General features: G+C 38.5%; 1 protein-coding gene across 1 annotated transcript in view; it reads right to left on the bottom strand.

Moving 5' to 3' along the window:
* Window positions 1-690: 690 nt before the first annotated feature.
* Window positions 691-22,936, bottom strand: part of LOC121371253 (lysosomal cobalamin transporter ABCD4-like) — a 60,015-nt gene continuing 37,769 nt past the window's right edge. Inside the window, exons 9-17 of the mRNA XM_041497001.1 lie at window positions 22,511-22,602; window positions 19,947-20,018; window positions 18,895-19,034; window positions 10,398-10,508; window positions 7,693-7,784; window positions 7,199-7,235; window positions 3,872-3,965; window positions 3,321-3,397; window positions 691-1,105 (exon numbers count right to left, since the gene is read on the bottom strand). Of these exons, the coding sequence (XP_041352935.1) occupies window positions 909-1,105; window positions 3,321-3,397; window positions 3,872-3,965; window positions 7,199-7,235; window positions 7,693-7,784; window positions 10,398-10,508; window positions 18,895-19,034; window positions 19,947-20,018; window positions 22,511-22,602 (912 nt within the window). The 3' untranslated portion in view covers window positions 691-908. The remainder of the gene's footprint in view (window positions 1,106-3,320; window positions 3,398-3,871; window positions 3,966-7,198; window positions 7,236-7,692; window positions 7,785-10,397; window positions 10,509-18,894; window positions 19,035-19,946; window positions 20,019-22,510; window positions 22,603-22,936) is intronic.

Genomic DNA, 22,936 nt, shown 5'->3' with positions numbered 1-22,936 from the left:
CATCAAGTGAGTACTCTACCAATGGGCTACGTCCCGCCACTAAAAAGCAATGATGACGACCATGACTTAATGCCCATTTTCTAGTCATGTCATATGACATTCACAAGACTTAATGCCCATTTTCTAGTCATGTCATATGACATTCACAAGACTTATTGCCCATTTTGTAGTAATGTCATATGATATTCACAAGACTTACTACCCACTGGGATCTCTTACAGAACTCAAAGTCCAGTGTGAAGCCTAAGTTAATGAACAGCACTGGGATCTCTTATAGAACTCAAAGTCCAGGATGAAGCCTAAGTTAATAAACAGCACTGGGATCTCTTATAGAACTCAAAGTCCAGGGTGAAGTGTAAGTTAATGAACATCATTGGGATCTCTTATAGAACTCATAGGCCAGTGTGAAGCCTAAGTTAATGAACAGCACTGGGATCTCTTATAAAACTCAAAGTCCAGTGTGAAGCCTAAGTTAATGAACAGCACTGGGATCTCTTACAGAACTTAAAGTCCAGTGTGAAGCGTAAGTTAATGAACAGCACTGGGTTCTCTTATAGAACTCAAAGTCCAGCGTGAAGCGTAAGTTAATGAACAGCATTGGGATCTCTTACAGAACTCAAAGTCCAGTGTGAAGCCTAAGTTAATAAACAGCATTGGGATCTCTTATAGAACTCGTGTGAAGTTAATAATAACAGCATTGGGATCTCTTATAGAACTCAAAGTCCAGTGTGAAGCCTAAGTTAATTAACAGCACTGGGATCTCTTATAGAACTTAAAGTCCAGTGTGAAGCCTAAGTTAATGAACAGCACTGGGATCTCTTATAGAACTCAAAGTCCAGTGTGAAGCCTAAGTTAATAAACAGCACTGGGACCTCATATAGAACTCAAAGTCCAGTGTGAAGCCTAAGTTAAAGAAAAGTACTGAGATCTCTTATAGAACTAAAAGTCCAGCCTCCATGACCATCGAGGTGCAGCTCCATATCGTGGTACTGTCTGACGCTATCGCGGTGTCCGACACTCATCAGGGTGATCTGGAGCTCCTGACACTTGCGGTACATCTTCTCCTCCACATCCATGCTGATCTGACTTGTTGACTCATCCAGCACTGAACACAGAAGACAATACACACAAACATTAATAGGTAAACAGAATACTCACAGACATTAATAAGTGAACAGAATTCAACACAGACATTAATAAGTGAACAGAACACAGAAGACAATACACACAGACATTAATAAGTAAACAAAACACACAAGACACTACCTACATATTATATAATAGTGAATTAATTGGGCAAACATTACAACCGGTAGTTTAATATTACAGTAGATTTTATGACCACCAAAAATCTTGAAGGACGATTGGGGTCAGAAGTGAAATTTGAAAGTTTTTTTTTTATCAGTAAATCGCAAATTCAAACAATAAAAATGTCTAAAAACAAAACAATAACAACTGTATGATCAACAGAATGAAAAGGATTGACAGAAATAATGTTCCACAGTGATTAATCGACCTTCCTGGAAATTGTCAAAATCGACAACGACACCCCACTTACGTGTATGGGGCAACTGCGTGATGTATGTGCAAATTATGGAATGTTTCGGTGTGTTGATAAACAGACCTGAACATTTTTTACTAGGATGTCTGTGGCCAAAACATATATATGTTCAGTCTAATAGTTGATATTAACATTAATATTTCAGGTTCCCCTACTTTTTTTGAAGAGTATATATACTCATGGAAAAGGGTTCTTGTGCATGTATTGCACAAGGGATATATTTAATAGTATTGTAGGCAAAATCAAATCGGGTTTAAGAAATGATTTATTGGTCACTGAGATGATTTGCACAATTATAGTGTGTCCTCATAAGTAAAAAATTTTAACTACTAGGCATTACCAGTAACAAAACTTTACAGTTGGTTTGATACCATTTTATTTAGCGCACAGAAATGTTTTTCAAAATTTGTGTTTGTATAAAAATTTGTTTATATCCTCATGAAAACGTTGATGATGAGAATGACAGAGATTATTACACGAGCTACTGATTTTACAAAATGAGTGTCAGAATTTTTGTATTGCCCGAGCAAGAGCGAGGATAATACAAAAATCCTGACATGAGTTTCATAAAATGAGTATGACACACACGCGAGTGTAATAATTTCTTTATTATCCATATTATTATTGTTATTTTTTATTAATAACAAGGACTATCTCAAAATGTTTCAACCACAACTAGAAGGAGACGACGAAATGACGTCATATTTCACAAAGTCTGAGTTAAGACTGGAGAAAACAATTTGATGTTATGACGTCGCTTCCCAAAATTACTTCATCACACTTGTTATTACGCATGTGCTTCATATGATTATTATTAACTCGGTTATGTTGAACCATGTGGATAATAACCATCAATATGATATATTTGTTAATGTCAACACTTTGCTAATGTCATAATTTAAAATTGGTTCATTACTGTTTAAAGAGACCTCCACAACAGTTCAATGGCCCTATTGTTAGCATATACCAACATCATATATAAAAGCAAGTAATATACTGGCACGCTAACTCCCATAAGTATATCATACTATATAATTCATGAAATGTAGAACATTATATTAGCCTCAGCCATATCATCCAACAATTTAATATGTAACAATTGTAAATAAAAATTATAAAAGAGTTTATTACCCATGAAAGGAGTATTAATCATAGATTTAAGAAAGTTTTGTTATGACCTTAAATTAAAAACCATTTTTGTAAAGCATAAAAGAAGGTATGTAATAAATACAGAACTTCACATACGTTGTTTTCACTTCCTACCGGTATTTATTGTACTCATTTATTTTGCGCAAGAACATACCGCATACGTGGTATATATTCTTGAGCAAAATAATCTTGTGCAATAAATAGGAAGCGAAAACAATGTATGTGAAGTTCTGTATATTTATCATATTTATGTGCCTCACGAAATACTTTTCAGTTGTCACTTGCTAAGTATGTGACTTATTTCACTCGGGGTATAAATTTGATAATATGGGTATGGGAACTCTTTTAATGAGCCCATATCCAAAAGAAGTTCAGGCACACCTATCTCGGGTTCGACCTCCGACTTCACTAGTGGCCGAGTCCGGGGCAGGAATGGAGGGGGGAGGTGGTAATTGTATGGGTAAATTTTACAAAAGAAAATATTTAAATTACCAAGGTGAAATTTAATTAGGAGACAAATTAAATTTTAACTCGGCGTCTCAAACTTAGTATGATGGTATTATTAAAAACAACTGGTAACTTATTTATTATCCTCTAATTATAACATTACCTGCAAACCTAGGCTGATGAAAAAACAACCTGACAAAAGACAGCCTCTGCATCTCACCAGGGGACAATTCATCATACCTATAAACATGAGATAAATGAACATTAATAAAAACAGCATTATGTATATCTCATGAATACAATATATTGGGAAGGGCTGAAGCTAGCATTTTACCCACATCCAAACAGTCACATTATTTTAAAAACCATCCAGAAAAAGTGTTCACCCCCCACAAAAAAACAAACGCACCCCCTAAAAAACAACAACAAACAAATATCTAAAAAACCCACTGCCATAACTATAGGATGCAGAAAAGGAGGATATTTGCTGCCCTCCCCCAATAAAAATTATGTCATTATTGGTTACAAGCAGTCTTTTTGTTTAATTTGAGAAGACCTTATGTAATTATGGCCTTCAAAACATCTTCTCCAAAATTTGTATAGTTTTTAACTATTTTAATTGCAACTGATCTTAAACAGCCATATTTGACCGCTTCAGACTGGTCAGATTTGTATTGGTATAATGTCTATCAATCTTCATAATACTGTACTAACCAGTTCCAATGAAATCCACCATCCAGCCCTCCAGTTCTCTCCAGTATAACCTGCAATCCCACGTAGTCAATTAAAGCATGCAACTTCTCTTCATCTGGAAAACAGTTCAAACAGTTCAAAATAACTCAACAACAGGGATGGAAAAATGCAAGTTTGTGACAAATTCTCAAACTTTGAGACTTAAATGATTTTTCAAAAACATCTTTTTGATGTTCCATTTTTTGTCATTATCTTGGTCCAAAGCAACTGTCATTTTCTGTTTTTAGAAAAACTAAACTTTATTGTCTGTGTTTCTAGGAGTCAATATAATTCAACTGGTGGACATGAGTAATCCCAAAACACTTGAATTGGTCTCAGATTTAAAACAAATTTGTCAGCCGCCACCAGCCTCGGTACTGTCGTGGTTAAGCCATCAGACAAGACTGGTAGGTACTGGGTTCACAGCCTGGTACTGGCTCCTAACCAGAGAGAGTTTTAACGACTCGATGGGTAGGTTTACGTAAGACGACTACACCCTCTTCTCTCTCACTAACCACTAACAACTAACCCTCTGTCCTGGACAGACAGCCCAGATAGCTGAGGTGTGTGCCTAGGATAGTGTGCTTGAACTTTAATTGGATATAAGCATGAAAATAAGTTGAAATGAAATGAATGTCAGCTGCCTGTCTAAGTTACTGGGGGATTGGACTAGCCAGGAAAAGCCCCGAGTTCATTGAGGGCAGTGGATCCATAACCCACTGCACCTCAGACAAATGCTCTACCACCCCAAATGCTCTACCACCGAATGCTCTACCACCAAGCTACATACCACCCCAAATGCTCTACCACCGAGCTACATACCACCCAAATGCTCTACCACAGATCTACATACCACCCAAATGCTCTACCACCGAGCTACATACCACCCAAATGCTCTACCACCGAGCTACATACCACCCAAATGCTCTACCACCGAGCTACATACCACCCAAATGCTCTACCACCGAGCTACATACCACCCAAATGCTCTACCACCGATCTACATACCACCCAAATGCTCTACCACCGAGCTACATACCACCCAAATGCTCTACCACCGAGCTACATGCTCTACCACATACCCAAATGCTCTACCACCGAGCTACATACCACCCAAATGCTCTACCACCGAGCTACATACCACCCCAAATGCTCTACCACCGAGCTACATACCACCCCAAATGCTCTACCACCGAGCTACATACCACCCAAATGCTCTACCACCGAGCTACATACCACCCAAATGCTCTACCACCGAGCTACATACCACCCCAAATGCTCTACCACCGAGCTACATACCACCCAAATGCTCTACCACCGAGCTACATACCACCCAAATGCTCTACCACCGAATGCTCTACCACCAAGCTACATACCACCCCAAATGCTCTACCACCAAGCTACATACCACCCAAATGCTCTACCACCGAATGCTCTACCACCAAGCTACATACCACCCCAAATGCTCTACCACCAAGCTACATACCACCCCAAATGCTCTACCACCGAATGCTCTACCACCAAGCTACATACCACCCCAAATGCTCTACCACCGAGCTACATACCACCCAAATGCTCTACCACCGAGCTACATACCACCCAAATGCTCTACCACCGAGCTACTACCACCCCATAGCTACATACCACCCAAATGCTCTACCACTGATCTACATACCACCCAAATGCTCTACCACCGAGCTACATACCACCCAAATGCTCTACCACCGAGCTACATACCACCCAAATGCTCTACCACCGAGCTACATACCACCCAAATGCTCTACCACCGAGCTACATACCACCCCAAATGCTCTACCACCGAGCTACATACCACCCCAAATGCTCTACCACCGAGCTACATACCACCCAAATGCTCTACCACCGAGCTACATACCACCCAAATGCTCTACCACCGAGCTACATACCACCCAAATGCTCTACCACCGAGCTACATACCACCCAAATGCTCTACCACCGAGCTACATACCACCCAAATGCTCTACCACAAATGACCGAGCTACATACCACCCAAATGCTCTACCACCGAGCTACATACCACCCCAAATGCTCTACCACTGATCTACATACCACCCAAATGCTCTACCACCGAGCTACATACCACCCCAAATGCTCTACCACCGAATGCTCTACCACCAAGCTACATACCCCCCAAATGCTCTACCACCGAGCTACATACCACCCCAAATGCTCTACCACCGAGCTACATACCACCCCAAATGCTACATACCACCCCCAAATGCTCTACCACCGAGCTACATACCACCCAAATGCTCTACCACCGAGCTACATACCACCCCAAATGCTCTACCACCGAGCTACATACCACCCCAAATGCTCTACCACCGAGCTACATACCACCCAAATGCTCTACCACCGAGCTACATACCACCCAAATGCTCTACCACCGAGCTACTCAAATGCCACCCGAGCTACATACCACCCCAAATGCTCTACCACCGAGCTACATACCACCCAAATGCTCTACCACCGAATGCTCTACCACCAAGCTACATACCACCCCAAATGCTCTACCACCAAGCTACATACCACCCAAATGCTCTACCACCGAGCTACATACCACCCAAATGCTCTACCACCGAGCTACATACCACCCAAATGCTCTACCACCGAGCTACATACCACCCAAATGCTCTACCACCGAGCTACATACCACCCCAAATGCTCTACCACCGAGCTACATACCACCCCAAATGCTCTACCACCGAGCTACATACCACCCCAAATGCTCTACCACCGAGCTACATACCACCCAAATGCTCTACCACCGAGCTACATACCACCCAAATGCTCTACCACCGAATGCTCTACCACCAAGCTACATACCACCCCAAATGCTCTACCACCGAGCTACATACCACCCCAAATGCTCTACCACCGAGCTACATACCACCCAAATGCTCTACCACCGAGCTACATACCACCCCAAATGCTCTACCACCGAGCTACATACCACCCCAAATGCTCTACCACCGAGCTACATACCACCCAAATGCTCTACCACCGAGCTACATACCACCCCAAATCTGTATGGGAAATCATTTAGCTATATTTCAAATGTGAATATTCAAAATACAGTTGAATCCCATTGGCTCGAACCCAATCGGTGCTTGAGAAAGTGTTCCGACTCATCGGGTAGTTTGACATAACCATTTGGTCAACATGTTTTTGGTTCGAGTGTTGTCGTTTATTTGACCCTTCTGAGTTCGACCCAACAAGATTCTACTGTAATGTATTACGGCACAAATTACACCAAATGTATTCACTCACCAATATCAACTTCATGCAGCTGACTTGGAAAAATAATCTGAAGAAGATAAAATTACAACAAACATCATCACTAACAAACAGGTAAAACTGTTTGCCTTCAAAGTATATTCAGTAATTATGACCATGCTGTACATAATAAAGACAGAACATAACACTTTAAAAAGCAAGAAACCACAGCCTTGATATAAAATTAAATGAATTCTCAACATTAGCAATCAGGCATCGGGTGACAGATCAAAGAATAAATGTTTAAAAGTGGAAATACAATGTACAGCCTCTGGTAAATTGGCTTCAAAATTTATTTTAAAATGTTTGTTTCAAAATGAGTTCAAGTGATATTTTAACAAACCAATAATATAACCTAAAGGCTATGGTTAATTATAAACTATTAATAGAGCAAATGGTGGAAATAAAATCATTTATATTATAGATTCAAGGATAAAACTTGATTCAAAATCTGATAGATAAAATTCATTAAACAGAAATGGACAAACCTGTTCTTTAAGTGATCCATTTGTAAAGTAAACTTTTTGAGGCAGAAAGAAGAGATACTTGTTACTGTGCAGCAAATTGCTATTAATGCTACCTGTAAAAAACCAAAATAAATTCAGTGATGAATGAACAAATGTCTAACGACGCCCAATGGGTTCACCAATGGAGATCAGTCCCAGACTGACTACACACCAGGTGAGGGCTTTACTACTGGTCTACGTCCTGCCCCTACCTATTTTAAAGGCCTTCAATGAAGAGTTTTATTGGCAAAGTTAAACACCCGATTAAGGTACAATTTGAGCCTCAGTTTATATTTCACAGGACTCAAATTTGTTCACCACATTATATTTTACATAATTTAAACAAATTCTTTTAATATAAATACCAAAAAATAAAAGCATGAAATAAAACTATGCATTAAATGTGAGTTATAATGGCAAAGATCAGACCTTGACTTTTAAGGTGCGCGAGTGTGATACAGCACACGTAATTTCAATCTGGCGAGTGTGAAAATTAACACACATTACACTTAACAAACAGTGCACGTAAAATAATTTTGTATATTGATTGCCCCTATTTACCGTATGTACCTGATAGAAATCCCCTTTTTATAATACCATAAAAATTAAAACTGTGACAAGAACGGTAGCGTCCATGCAAACTTTTAATATATGACTGGTACTTATCTTTGCTATACAAATCAGAAAACACTTGTTTAATAGACATCTTCAAAGACATACCAATCCGATCAAAACTCCTTTGCCTATTTAATTTATTATTAATTAGAAACAGTCCACTTTTGTAAGGTAATAAATCACAACATCTGATAGGGCAAACTCATTTATACTGTTCATATAGTTATGAAAAAAAATGAATTGAATTAAACAGCGACTTCTGAGCCTACACAAATGAACTCGTTACGGAAATCAGTGAAGTCGGTAAAATTGTCTGGATTAGTTCATAACTGTTAGCCTACAAAGCTTACGTGGCAAGCGTATAACTTTCCAATTTCTTTAAAAAAGAAATGTAATTTAGACAAAGACAATTCAAAAGTAGACAGAATAATAAAAAGAAAGGAAAGAAATGATAATAGGTAGGTAGGAATAGACCTAGGTCTCGTTTACAAAAAAAAGTTGTTTTTTTATGTCTATTATTTTTTTTTTCTTTAAAAGAATCAAATAAAACTTCATTTAAATATTTGTATTTATTTAGAGGTTAATTTATATAAGGTATATTTGTATAAAATATAGTAACAGTAATCAATGATCAGAGCAGACTATTTAATTTTTGTTTCAATACCTTTGTTAAAAAGTCACAGACCATGTGACTGGAACATGATTTGATGCACAGTACTCTGTGACATATTGACCAATCAGAGCTATCGGGGTCAAATTATTTTTACTCTTGGAACTCTGACTGCTTGTTTACTTGACAACTTGTTTCGCATTTATAATGGTGTCTAAAATTATGTTGTTGGTTTTTTTTTAGATTATCTTTATTATGACATCCCACGTTTGGAATAAAATCCTTTGTAATGACAGATTTTGTCGGAGTTTGTATATTTTTTATCAACAACATTGGTACTGTTCTAGATCAATAACTTAATGCTGACTTGACACAGATGTTGCAGCTGTTCATAACTGGTAGGTCAAATGACGTGTAACAAAATGTTGAGGGAGGGAGACTGGTTGCTTGTTGAATTAAAAATGCCACATGAATGTCAATGCCCCAACCAACACTATCAATTGAACTAACTGTAGGCCTACGTTTAATGAGATATTAATAAAAACATTTTTATAATAATATGAGAGATCTAATTCAGTCGGTAGTGCACACCTGAGATGCTTGGGTCATAGTCCCATGGACCTCCTCAGAACCAGTGGGGGTTTTCAATCCCACCTATCCTAATCATGTTTGTTGCACATAATAATGAAATTCAAGACAAGTTTATTCCTACACGTTTAGCTGCATGTCCATCAAACCATCTAACACTGAAAAGGTATGTATAATTGTGTGCATCAAATTATTTGAATAGTACATATTGTAATTTAAAAAATCAAATTGTCTGCATCAGTGCATGTCATAATTATATTTTTAACACTGCTCCTGAAATTTTTTAATAACTCCATTCCTGAAAGGGAATAGAAGACAGACTACACTAATGAACCTAACAACATGAAATTATAAGAACACATGGTTGGTTTATTGGTTATTTTTTCAACATATGTCTTTACATTTACATGTACCAATTGCTTCATAAATGAGTAATGTTTAGTTTTCACTCGCCTTAGCATTTTGACGAGTGCAATTTTTCACTCGCTTAAGCGTTTTGAGGTTCGTGATTTTTCACTCGCTATGGTTTTTCAAAAGCCAAGGACTGAAAGATGGATAAATAATATATGGATAAAAAGATGAGTTACCTAAAACGTAGATTGCAGATTGTACCGTTACTAAATGTAGGCCTTTAAAGTAAAAAAAAGGACCTCTGATCAATCCATAATACATACTGGGAGGTGGGAGGGTATTAAGCCACCTCACCAAAAAAAGTTATGAAACTTTAATTGCCAAGTACAATTTGTCACTGTAAAATGTAGAGAGAAACCTTAATATAGGCCTCACATGTATGTTAATAAATATTGTAAAAAACGTTAATTAACATATAAACAGATGGATAGAGAAGCATGTCTGGATGAAACATCTTTATTACCTGATGTTACTTTCCAGAGCCCATTGATGACTCGAAGTAACGAACTCTTCCCACAACCACTCGGTCCGGTTATTAAAATATTAACACCCGACTGCAGCTGAAAACTTAAATCTGAAAACAAAGAAGATTTTTTAGTACATTGTATTTTGTTCTTTTTATTATTAATATACTCTTCAAAAAAAGAAACGCAAAAGGGTACAAATGGGTTATAACTCCGATTTTATGTTTCCTACCGGTTCATGCTTTGTGAATATAAGGTCATTGCATGTCCCAAACACATTCCCACGGTTACATTCGATAAAACGCAGCTACTGTACAATAAAGTTCCAAAATGTGAATATTCGCAAAAACGCAGCCACGTGCAAACCATGTCACCACTGCACGTGCGTTGTCTGCACGTGCAACATGAACACCGACAGTATAAAAGTGCAGGGTGTTCGCTTGCCTGGCCTCTGTATCTGGCCGACAGTTGACAATCCAGGACATGCCACGTCTCAGTGAACCGCAGAGAAACAATGCCATCGGCCGACTAGACGCAGGCGAATCCAGAACGGCCGTTGCCAGGGCATTCCATGTGTCCCCAAGCACCATCTCCAGACTGTGGGACCGTTACCAGCAACATGGATCAACACGTGACCTCCCTAGATCCGGTCGACCACGGGTCACTACCCCCGGGCAGGACCGCTACATCCGGGTACGCCACCTTCGGGAACGATTGACTACTGCCACCTCCACAGCCGCAGCAATACCAGGTTTGCGCAGGATATCCGACCAGACCGTACGGAACCGCCTACGTGAGGTAGGAATTCGTGCCAGACGTCCAGTTCGAGGTGTCATCTTAACGCCACAACACCGTCGACTCCGACTGCAGTGGTGCCAGATTCATCGACAATGGCCTCAACTGCGATGGAGACAGGTGTGGTTCAGTGACGAGTCCCGATTTCTACTCCGACGTCATGATGGAAGATGTCGCGTGTATAGGCGTCGTGGTGAACGTTATGCGGCAAACTGCGTGCAGGAAGTGGACAGATTCGGCGGGGGTAGTGTCATGGTGTGGGCAGCCATCTCACACACTGGCAGAACTGACCTGGTCCACGTGCAGGGCAACCTGAATGCACAGGGCTACATTGACCAGATCCTCCGGCCACACATCGTTCCAGTTATGGCCAACGCCAACGCAGTGTTCCAACATGACAACGCCAGGCCTCACACAGCACGTCTCACAACGGCTTTCCTACAGAACAACAACATTAATGTCCTTCCTTGGCCATCGATATCACCGGATTTGAACCCAATTGAGCATCTATGGGACGAGTTGGACCGACGCCTCCGACAGCGACAACCACAGCCCCAGACCCTGCCCGAGCTGGCAGCAGCCTTGCAGGCCGAGTGGGCCACCATCCCCCGGGACATCATCCGTACTCTGGTTGCTTCAATGGGCAGGCGGTGCCAGGCAGTTGTCAACACACGCGGAGGCCACACCCGGTATTGACTCCAGATGACCTTGACCTTGGTGGTGTGTCCTATCACTTACTCACAATGGACTAGAGTGAACTGTGAACAATCCTGCAACATTTGGTAATTATCGGACTCACCATTCAATAATTAAATCAATTCTCCAAATGTTACGACAATGTGGTTTTGCGTTTCTTCTTTTGAAGAGTATATTATTACTATTAATTATTATTATTATTATTATTATTATTATTATTAATTAATTTTTTTAATTGTTCCCAGATTATTATTATTATTAATTATAATTTATTTTAAAAAGGACAGAGGTTGTTTTGCTATTAGAGGTGTGTGGTAAGACCAGTATACTGATATATCAGCATTTTTGTCTGTCGTGGTATGTACCAGTATGTTTTGTACTGTACCGGTATACTTCGGGACTTTCTGTGGACGATAACTTTACAGACATTTCCGAGAAATAAATTATCAGTGTCATGAAACAAAATATATAATTTCGAGAAATTATTTAAAAAGCAAAAGAGTAAATGTCAAATGTTAATGACTATTTGTGTTCCATTAACAAATCTTTGAAAAAATAACAGAATTTCCGAAAGTATCCAGAATCTCAAAATGATGCCACTAACAAAAACAAGCTAGATGACGAGTTTGTTGTTACACACGTGCAATATTGGACATTTGCAGGGCTCACCCTGTTGTTCGTCAAAGTCGCAAATTGCAAAAAATAATAAAAATGTTTAGTCACCAAACATGTTTTCAACCAATTTGACAGATATGCCTTGTGGTATGAATAAGCACCATTTGCATGTCCGGGTGACCAGTCTACTATTCAATAGTGAACTGCTTCTCATAAAACTACAAAACGCGATAAAATAATAAGAAATACTGTTCAAAACATGTTGCATTGTTGATAATAAATGTTTTATTACTAGCTACAACAAGGTTTACTATTTATTTGTCATGTTTCTAACGTTTTGTTGTATCAGATAATGTTGTAAAATCTAGGTCACATGGTTGAGTTCACTTTAATGAAGTTGGTGTGCTGATAAAGATTACATATTGTTTCTCACATATATACAATCATTATTCATTAACACTTTCAAAGTTTACAAATTTAATTTTGAACATATTCAGTGGGGAAATTAAAATTTATTGATGCTATGTCTACTGATAAATATCAGTCGCGACATGATACATCCCCCCCACCACTGGCAGAGAAACATACAAAAGTCTCGGATCACGTTGCAATGAATTTATGAAACTGAAAGAGCTTTTTTTCACAGTCACAAGCAGTGTTTTAAGAACAATAACATATAATGACGTTTTCTTTGTCTTTGCTTTGAGACCGGCCTTGGTGACGTCGTGGTTAGGCCATCAGTCTACAGGCTGGTAGGTATTGGGTTCGGATCCCAGTTGAGGCATGGGATTTTTAATCCAGATACCGACTCCAAACCCTGACTGAGGCTCAATGGGTAGGTGTAAACCACTTGCACCGACCAGTGATCCATAACTGGTTCAACAAAGGCCATGGTTTGTGCTATCCTGCCTGTGGGAAGCACAAATAAAAGATCCCTTGCTGCCTGTCATAAAGAGTAACCTATGTGGCGACAGCAGGTTTCCTCTAAAAAAAAGTATCAGAATGACCATATGTTTGACGTCCAATAACCGATGATAAGATAAAAAATCAATGTGCTCTAGTGGTGTTGTTAAATAAAACAAACTTTTTTCTTTTTTTTTGCTTTGGGTGACTGGTTATATAGTCTTGAGTTGGACACCAAAACAATTATAAGTACTCAGTGTAAAACATACATATAAGTTAGGAGGAGGGGAGTGGATATCATGGAATGTGTTGCAAAACGATGCCATGGGGTAGAGAGGGGAGGGGGTATGGTCAAGAGTTACATACTTTAAAAAAAAAAACCCATGAAAGCCCAGCTATCTCATTTTTATTTGGCCATTTTGTTTCTTCTTCTATAAACATGAATTTATTACCAGAGAGATTAAAGATACAGGCACATAGTCTATATATATGGCCCATTGGGCCTGTGGAATTGGCACAATATCTGGAGGGTTGGGGACGTATGCAGAGCCTCTAGTGGGGTGGCACAGGCTACATTTTTTATCTTTATATAGAGCAGAACAAAAACATCGGCTACTAGTACTGAATGTCAAACTTTTGGTAATTTTGATATATAGTCTTAGAGAGGAAACCCACTACATTTTCTCATTAGTAGCACATACCACGACCTTTGCAATACCAGTCGTGGTGCATATACGTAAATGAGAAATAGCCCAATGGGCCCACTGACTGGGCCCACATCTCTCCTCCCCTCCCCCCGACAAATGTATGTGGTTTTTTCCTATTCCATATACAGATTAAAATCTGGCTTATTCCCTCCTCCCCAAACTAGACTGTGCCTTCCCCACTCCAGATGTCATACATATAGGCCTGTAAGCATCTTATTTTAGAAACAAAGACCCAATATGAATGTTTTGATCTGCAAGTCGGCTATGAGTTCACGAAGGGTAAAACCTCTTGAAAGAAAAATACCAACGATTCAACTCAAATAACATGACATCAAAGTCCCCCCCTCAATGCAGTGTAAGATATTAAAACATTGTAACATTGTCAATTTCACTCTCGCTGGCAGTTGCTTTGATGTAGCCTTCCCAAGTGAAAAACAAAAATGATGTTTATTTCTTTCATGGGGCAAGCCACTTGCTATAACATAGACTGACTGTAACAATGAATTAATTGACAACCAAAAATACACTGAGAAGGCGTGGACAATTAGTTCATAGTTGTGAACGCTTTACCTCAGCGGTGCGGTGCGGTTTAATCAAGCCAGCTTGTTCCTGGTGAGAGTGATTCCATTAGTGCGGTCCGTTTGCGTTTAGTTAACCGAAACCGCATGCGGTTATTTCAATCGCTCCGTGGGGCGATTCATCCGTTTCGCCGTGCGGTAATTGTTGACGCCATGATGACTTTCTGCCAAAAGGCTGTATAAACGCATACTTTGCCGTCAAATGGATTCACTCAAAACGTATTGTAAACGCAACTGCAAACAGAGTCGTAAATGGAGCCGCAAACGCAACCGGACAAAAGGAATCTCAGCTTAAGTGTGTCTCTCTGTTGAAAACAATGCCAGTGATGCGGTTAGTTGCATTTTCTATCAGGTGTTTTTTTAAATTATTGTTTTGACATAAATAAATAGCAGTGATAATTAATGTTAACTTAAAATACGGTGGTTCAAATGTGACATACAAAATACAGTAAAAACTAATCATATTTAATTATCTTTATTAAATTTATTCTGGGACACAATTGCCTTGGCCAAGTCTATCTTTCAGTGTCATCAAAGGCTTTAAGCTAACGCATGCGCACATAAAAATAACAATGAACTTCTACAGGGAAGTTTTTGTGTTCTGTCAAAGGAATTCCGTTGTCAGTATTGTTTTAAGTAATTTTATAACAAAGGACAAATTACATCTGAAATCCTGCCATCAAGACCTAAATGATGCAATAATGGTCCCCGGATTACTGCAATAAACACTTGAACACATTGCTATAAGCACTACGATGAGTCTTGTTGCGTAAGATGTCAACATTGTACATCACCTGTTTTGGTAACCGCTTTTACCTTTTTCTTCTTTTAATATTAGTTTTTATTGTTTCTGGTAAAATATTAAAGGTTTGTGGAACATTTTATGATGGAATTTTCAAGATTGTGTTTGGTTTTCGTATGCAATTAACCGATGTTTGTCTTTATAAAGCTATTCAAATATGCGACATAATTTGTATTGATTTAATGCTAAATGGTTCTGTGCAGCCGAATAATATGCAAATAACTGGTTTATGCTATAAACCGATATGCAATAAAGTGGATTCGACAGTATTTTAGGTTGATCGTAAATCACTTTTAAACTGTGTTCTTACTTGAGCAGTCAAACAAAGCAGTGAGTTTGTTGCATGACATAAAAGAAGAAAAAATAAATGCTGTTAGAAACAATCTCTAGAATTATTAATTATATGCACTAATATTGTGTATTAAACAGTACTTAATAACAAAAATAATAAAAATGTCTACCCTGTGTTTGTTTACCAGTGGTCTTACTAGCTTACTCTATAATCTGGGGCCTAATTCACTAAACTCTCGCAACTTTGCGATCTCGCAGTGCAATGCTAAAAGACTTGCAAAGAGGATGCTTTGTGGTCTAGCAGAGCCTAAGAGACCTTTGTGAATTAAGCCCCTGGTATATATATTTTATACTGATATACATAATTCTTAAGAGGAAGAAAACAGAAAATATATAGCAAATTCACTTCTTAAAGTAAAAAAGTGAAAATCTAAAAGGAGTAAATATTTGGAAGGAATCAATTTACTCAAAAACATAACACTAACTACCTATAAATGTAGCTATTTATAAAAAGAACCAAAAAAGTAAAGTTTGTTTTATTTAACGACGCCGCTAGAACACATTGATTTTTTATCTTATCATCGGCTATTGGACGTCAAACATATGGTCATTCTGACACTGTTTTTAGAGGAAACCCGCTGTCGCCACATAGGCTACTCTTTTTACGACAGGCAGCAAGGGATCTTTTATTTGCGCTTCCCACAGGCAGGATAGCACAAACCATGGCCTTTGTTGAACCAGTTATGGATCACTGGTCGGTGCAAGTGGTTTACACCTACCCATTGAGCCTTGCGGAGCACTCACTCAGGGTTTGGAGTCGGTATCTCGATTAAAAATCCCATGCCTCGACTGGGATCCGAACCCAGTACCTACCAGCCTGTAGACCGATGGCCTGCCACGACGCCACCGAGGCCGGTAAAAAGAAACAAATGCACAGCCAGACAATGAAAAGACCATTTAGCAATATAACAATACCTACCTGGCACAACAAATTTCTGTATTTCCTAAATTCAAGGGCTATAACTCTGTGAAAATAGGGTAACTCACCATGAAAGTCAAACAATCTGTAATGGTACTTGATAAAGCTACCAGTGTTCTCGCTGGGTGAAAATTAAAGGAGGGCGGCCGGTCGGCACCACACACTTCAAAAAAAAAAAAAAAAAAGGGGGGGGGGGGGGGGGGGGGAGAGAAGTAGTTTGGTTATCATATTGTTGTGTGTTGGTAGACTTTGAGAAAAGACATACTTCTTATTTTGCCTACAAAAAAGTGCAAGGGGTTTATAAAAAAAACTCGTCTTTTAATTGAACCGAAGATGATATCAGTCTGACATTCACGGGCAGTTCCGGTTTTGCTGGACCGATCAAAATTTTAATACTATTATTTTTAATAAAGATTTCAAGATATACGAAAAACAATAAAGCTGTTTGTAAAGTGATTTCCTAATGTCAGATACATTTTTGTTATTTCCATCTTCATCGAATGAATCGATCGCTGTGATAAAATATTATCGCCAGCTGATAAAAAGTTTAGTTTTCGTAAAGGTGGTGTATATATTATTTGGCACTCAAGATAAATGATTTTAATGATAAACACTACCACTTCCGTTGTTTTTATAAGCGTTCATATCCCCTCAAAATTAAAAGTTTACAATATTTTATAAAGAACTGCTGAATAAACAGAATAACAGAAAGTAAAAATCATCAGTTTCAACCAATTATATCTGCAACTGAGGACAAAATATCAAACGACAGTTAGTGGAAACAAAAGACAGAATGACCGTTCTGATCACGTGACAAATTTGGCATCAAATAAGAGGGTTTTTTTCAATTGGAAATTGCCGAATCCGTAAAAAATTAAAGGTTTTCATTGCTTACATAAAATATAACTTTTATTGTGTCTATCAAACATACAAATGGATACAAATATTGAACAAAATAGAGGCTGTTAAAAATACTGTTAAATTACATTACGGTAACTGTCGTAAATGTTTCGTCAATTGCTTTTTCGTACACAACGCGGCTTGTTTCCTTTGATGTCCAATGTGCAGACTGATCATTGTTTTTTGTGTGGAAAAAAGTGCATTTGGAAATAGCGGAGATAGGTGCTAGAAAATAAAGAGGGGCGCTCAAAATAAAGGAGGGCGGGGAACGTGAAAGGAGGGCGGCAAAATGGAATTGCGGGGTGGGGTGCCCCGCTTAAATGGAGCAGCGAGAACAATGGCTACACACAAAAATTTCAGCTAAGTATCTTCAGGCACTGAAAATAAAGTCTGGAAAAAAAATGTTCATATCTCCCAAGATCAATCGCAATAACTTGGTGAAAAATTGATAATTGTCATGAAAGTAAAAATTAATTTGTAACCGAATATGATAAAGCTATACACAAAATTTCAGCTCAATATCCTGAGGTACTGCAAAAACAATGTTTGGAAAACAAATGTTTCCTCCCTAAATTCAAGGGCCATAACTCTGTCACAAAAAATCGAACTTGATCTGTAATAGTACATTTTAAAGCCATACACAAAATTTCAGCTCAATAACTTGAGGCATTGGGGGAAAAAGTCCTAAAAAATAAATGTCCATATCTCCTAAGTTCAATAACCATAACTCTGTCAAAACTGGAAACATTATCATGAACGTCAAACCTAATCTGTAATGATATATCATAAAGCTATATCTAAAATTCAGATCAATATCTCAAGGCATTGTGAAAAAAACAACATCCGGAAAACTATAAGTGGGATGGACGGACAGAAGAGTTTTGAAGATTTCAGTGGCTCACTCTACCCACTGAGCTATATCCCAGCCCTGTTTTGGTTGTAATTATTATTATTATTATTCTGTTTTGTTTAATGACACCACTAGAGCACATTTTGACACAGTCATAGACAGGAAACCCACTATGTTTTTCCATTAGTAATAAAAGATCTTTTATATACACCATCCCACATACCACAGCCTTTGACATACCAGTCATGGTGCACTGGCTGGAATAAGAAATAGCCCAATGGGCCCATTGACAGAGATCAATCCTGGACCGACGCGCATCAGGCGACGCTTTACCACTGGGCTACGTCTCACCCTGTTTTGATTGTAGTTAATGATCTTACTTCTACACAAGATTTCTGAAGAGTTTGGCGGCCCATATGTGATGTTGTTGACAGTGAGAGCCGTCTGCATCATCTCGTACATATCGTCGTCTGCCTCCTCCTGCTCACTGCTAACAGACGTCAGTTCTGACGTAATAGTGCTACAACAAAAAAGCAAAACATCAAAACATTTTCAGGGTTTTATTTCTCAAATTTGACTTGATGCCCATGGCTTTGACTTTAGGATTTTTAGTGTTGTTTTACAAAAATGCGTTTATATTTTATTACATGTGACAAAATGTTGTAAAATCAGGGTTTCAACTTAAGAAGATTCGGGTAATTGTGGACACTCTTGGCTTCCACTGTATTTGTTACTTGCTTATAGCACACTAAAAACAAGCAATATGGATTTTTAATAACTATCTGTGGTCTCACTAGCAATTTGCAGATGATAAAATGAAGTGGATATGATGTAAGAAAATGTAATGTAGCGGCAGTATGGTAGTGATTGTCTGCATTTTGCTGATGTCCGCAATTACCCAAATCTCCCCTACGTAAGGCAATTGCCAAATGATAAGACTTGTGAATTTTGTCAACTCGGATGATTATCAAAGTACAAGTGTCGGTCTTACCGGGAGTGGTCATCTCGGCTAATTATCAAAGTACATGTGTCTGTCTTACCAGGAGTGGTGGTCTCGGGTAATTATCAAAGTACAAGTGTCGGTCTTACCGGGAGTGGTCGACTCGGCTAATTATCAAAGTACAAGTGTTGGTCTTACCGGGAGTGGTCGTCTCGGCTAATTATCAAAGTACAAGTGTTGGTCTTACTGGCAGTGGTCGTCTCGGCTAATTATCAAAGTACAAGTGTCGGTCTTACCAGGAGTGGTGGTCTCAGCTAATTATCAAAGTACAAGTGTCGGTCTTACCAGGAGTGGTTGTCTCGGCTAATTATCAAAGAACATGTGTCTGTCTTACCGGGAGTGGTCGTCTCGGCTAATTATCCAAGTACAAGTGTCTGTCCTACCGGGAGTGGTCGTCTCGGCTAATTATCAAAGAACATGTGTCAGTCTTACCGGGAGCTGTCTTTGTGATCTTCTCCTGACTCGTCCTGCAGCGAACTCAGAATTTCCAGCAGCTGTCCAACTCTATACAATATACATGTTACGTTAGATCCAACTCTACAATATTTAACGTTATTTTAGCTCCAACTCTACAATATGTAACATGTTATTTTAGATCCAACTCTGTACAATATTTAACATGTTCCTTTAGATCCAACTCTACAATATTTAACATGTTATTTTAGATTCAACTCTGTACAATATTTAACATGTTACTTTAGATCCAACTCTACAATATTTAACATGTTACTTTAGCTCCAACTCTGTACAATATTTAACATGTTGCTTTAGATTGAACTGTACAATACAGTGGAACCTCGTTAGTCCGGACAGTATGGTTATTAAAAAAAACGTCCGGATTAACGAATTTCCGGATTACTGAAATGTACGTGATGAGTAACCTCCCTTGATTCACAAACAAAATAAAAACCACACATTTGATTTTTAGAACCAGACATTTCTTCAACCAGTTTTGTTCTGTTGATCCGTCTCGTGGTGTGAATAAGGCGCTATTTGCATGTCCGTGAGGCCAGTCTACTATTCAGTAGTGTACTGCCAGGTGCTTGTTTTAAACTTAGAAAATGCGATTAAATAAAATGAAATACTGTTTAAGACATGTTACATTGTTGATACTAAATGTTTGATTACTAGCGACAACAAGTTTTAAATTTTATTAGTCGTACCGGTTAATGTTGTAAATCTAGGCCATGTGGTTGAGTTCATTTCCACGAAGTGGGTACGTTGTTGAGGAATGCATATTGTTTCTCACTTATATACAATCATTATTAGTTTAAAGTTTTTACGTTTACAGATTATATTTTAAACATATAAAATAGCGAAATTATAATTCATTTCTGCTATATCTACTGATATAATACTAGCGCCGACATGATACATCCCTCCGCCCCTAGCACAGAAATACAACTCTCTCAAAACCGGCATGAAACTGAATGAGCATTGTTCCACTTGTGAAAGAGTCGCGAGCCAGTGTTTTGATAGCAATAACATATAAAGACATTTCCTTTGTCTTTATTTTGGGTGACTGGCAATACTCTTGAGTTGGACACCAAAACAATTATGAACAGTATTCAGTAATAAATCATACAGGTAAGTTAGGAGGGTAGTTACAAAACGAGGTCATGGGGTACCGTAGGGTATGATCAAGAGTTACCCACTTTTAAAAATAAAATACTCTTCTTTTTTTTTCATAAAATAAAACAGCCAGTCTGGTCATAGATCAAAGAAATTATATTTAAAAAAACATCAAACACTTGTGAACACTTGTGCTCTATCCGACTAACACTAAATAAACACAGGTGAATGGTTAAATAAACTGCGGTGTGAAACCCCGTGCAGCCATTTTATCTCTCTCGATTCCTTGAGCGTTAATTGGCGGATTACCTTTATGTTCAATCAGCGGCGACTGGTCAAACGAAGCAATTTGCCTTTACTTTTAACATCTGGTTCAGAATTATGACCGTCTGGTTCCGGAAGCTGAATATCTGGATTAATGAATAACTTTACTGAGTGATCGTTTCGTTTTGCAAAAAAAACGTCCGTAAAGTGAGGATTCCAGACTAACAAGGTTCCACTGTATTTAACATGTTACTTTAGATCCAACTCTGTACAATATTTAACATGTTACTTTAGCTCCAACTCTACAATATTTAACATGTTACTTTAGATCCAACTCTGTACGATATTTAACATGATCCTTTGGATCCAATATTAAACAATTATGACATTGTGATCAGACCAATATGTTTTATGGAGCAAAAACCCCAAAACATCTTGACAAAGGCTGTCGCAAAAGTAATACAGTAATTTACTATCAGTAAAACCCCTCTAAACCGGACCCTTTTCAAAATGGGGGCGGGGCACAGCCCAGTGGTAAAGCGTTTGCTTGATGTGTGGTCAGTTTGAGATCGATCAGTCAGTGGGCCCATTAAGCTATTTCTCGTTCCAGTCAGTGCTCCACAACTGGTGTAACAAAGGCTGTGGTATGTACTATCCTGTCTGTGGGATGGTGCATATAAAAGATCCCTTGCTGCTCATCGAAAAGAGTAGCCCATGAAGTGGCGACAGTGGGTTTCCTCACAATATCTGATGCCATAAATAAAATTGTTGAGTGCGTCGTTAAATAAAACATCTCCTTCCTTCCTCTTCAAAACTGGACTTTCTCATGATCCCTTTTTAAATATCAGTACAGAACAGAGCCTGTCTAGAAACAGTATACATCTTAAAACTGGACTTTTTACTTAGTCCGATGGTGTCAGGTTTAGAGGGACTTCGCTTTATTTAAAATTATACAGAAGCAGTCCTGGCTAATTTGTTTCAAAAACAAAAATCTAAAACGTACACTGTATTATCAAAGTGACAACAATTCTGGTTCACGTTTAATGGTAACATCAAGTCAGTATCTTGAGCTTCTTTAGATGCTGGGACAATGAAGAAAACACTGGATGTACATAACCGAATATTGTAAGCCCGAAGGTATAAGTTTCAATCAGACATACCTGTGTGCGTTACCTGCCATGTCTGTGACTTTTGCGGAGAGATCAATCAGTTTGGTGAAGGAGCTAATCAGGTAGATAGTTACAAAGGCATTCTAAAACAACAACAATAGTTTAATAATTCTCACATGTAGCAGGGCTTCTATAATTTTTATAAATTCCACTAGCCATGGGATCAGTGATTTTAAAAATGTACAAGCCACGATTAAAAATTCACTAGCCCTGCTGTACTTTAAGTTAATATAATTTTACAAAATAATAGTAATAATCAGATATGTCACATAAAGGGGGAGATAGAGCTTAAAAACACCAACACTGAGGGGTTGGGTGTGGGCAGGATATTTATATTTACAAAATAAGACTTAACTGCAACATTTGACCAAACAAATTCACTAGCCGTTGGGCATGGCAGTATTAGTTATTTAACAG

Source organism: Gigantopelta aegis, chromosome 4 (assembly GCF_016097555.1).
Source record: "Gigantopelta aegis isolate Gae_Host chromosome 4, Gae_host_genome, whole genome shotgun sequence".
Lineage (NCBI taxonomy): Eukaryota > Metazoa > Mollusca > Gastropoda > Neomphalida > Peltospiridae > Gigantopelta > Gigantopelta aegis.
Note: the sequence above shows the minus strand (reverse complement) of the source record. Positions and strands in the feature narration are given on the sequence as shown.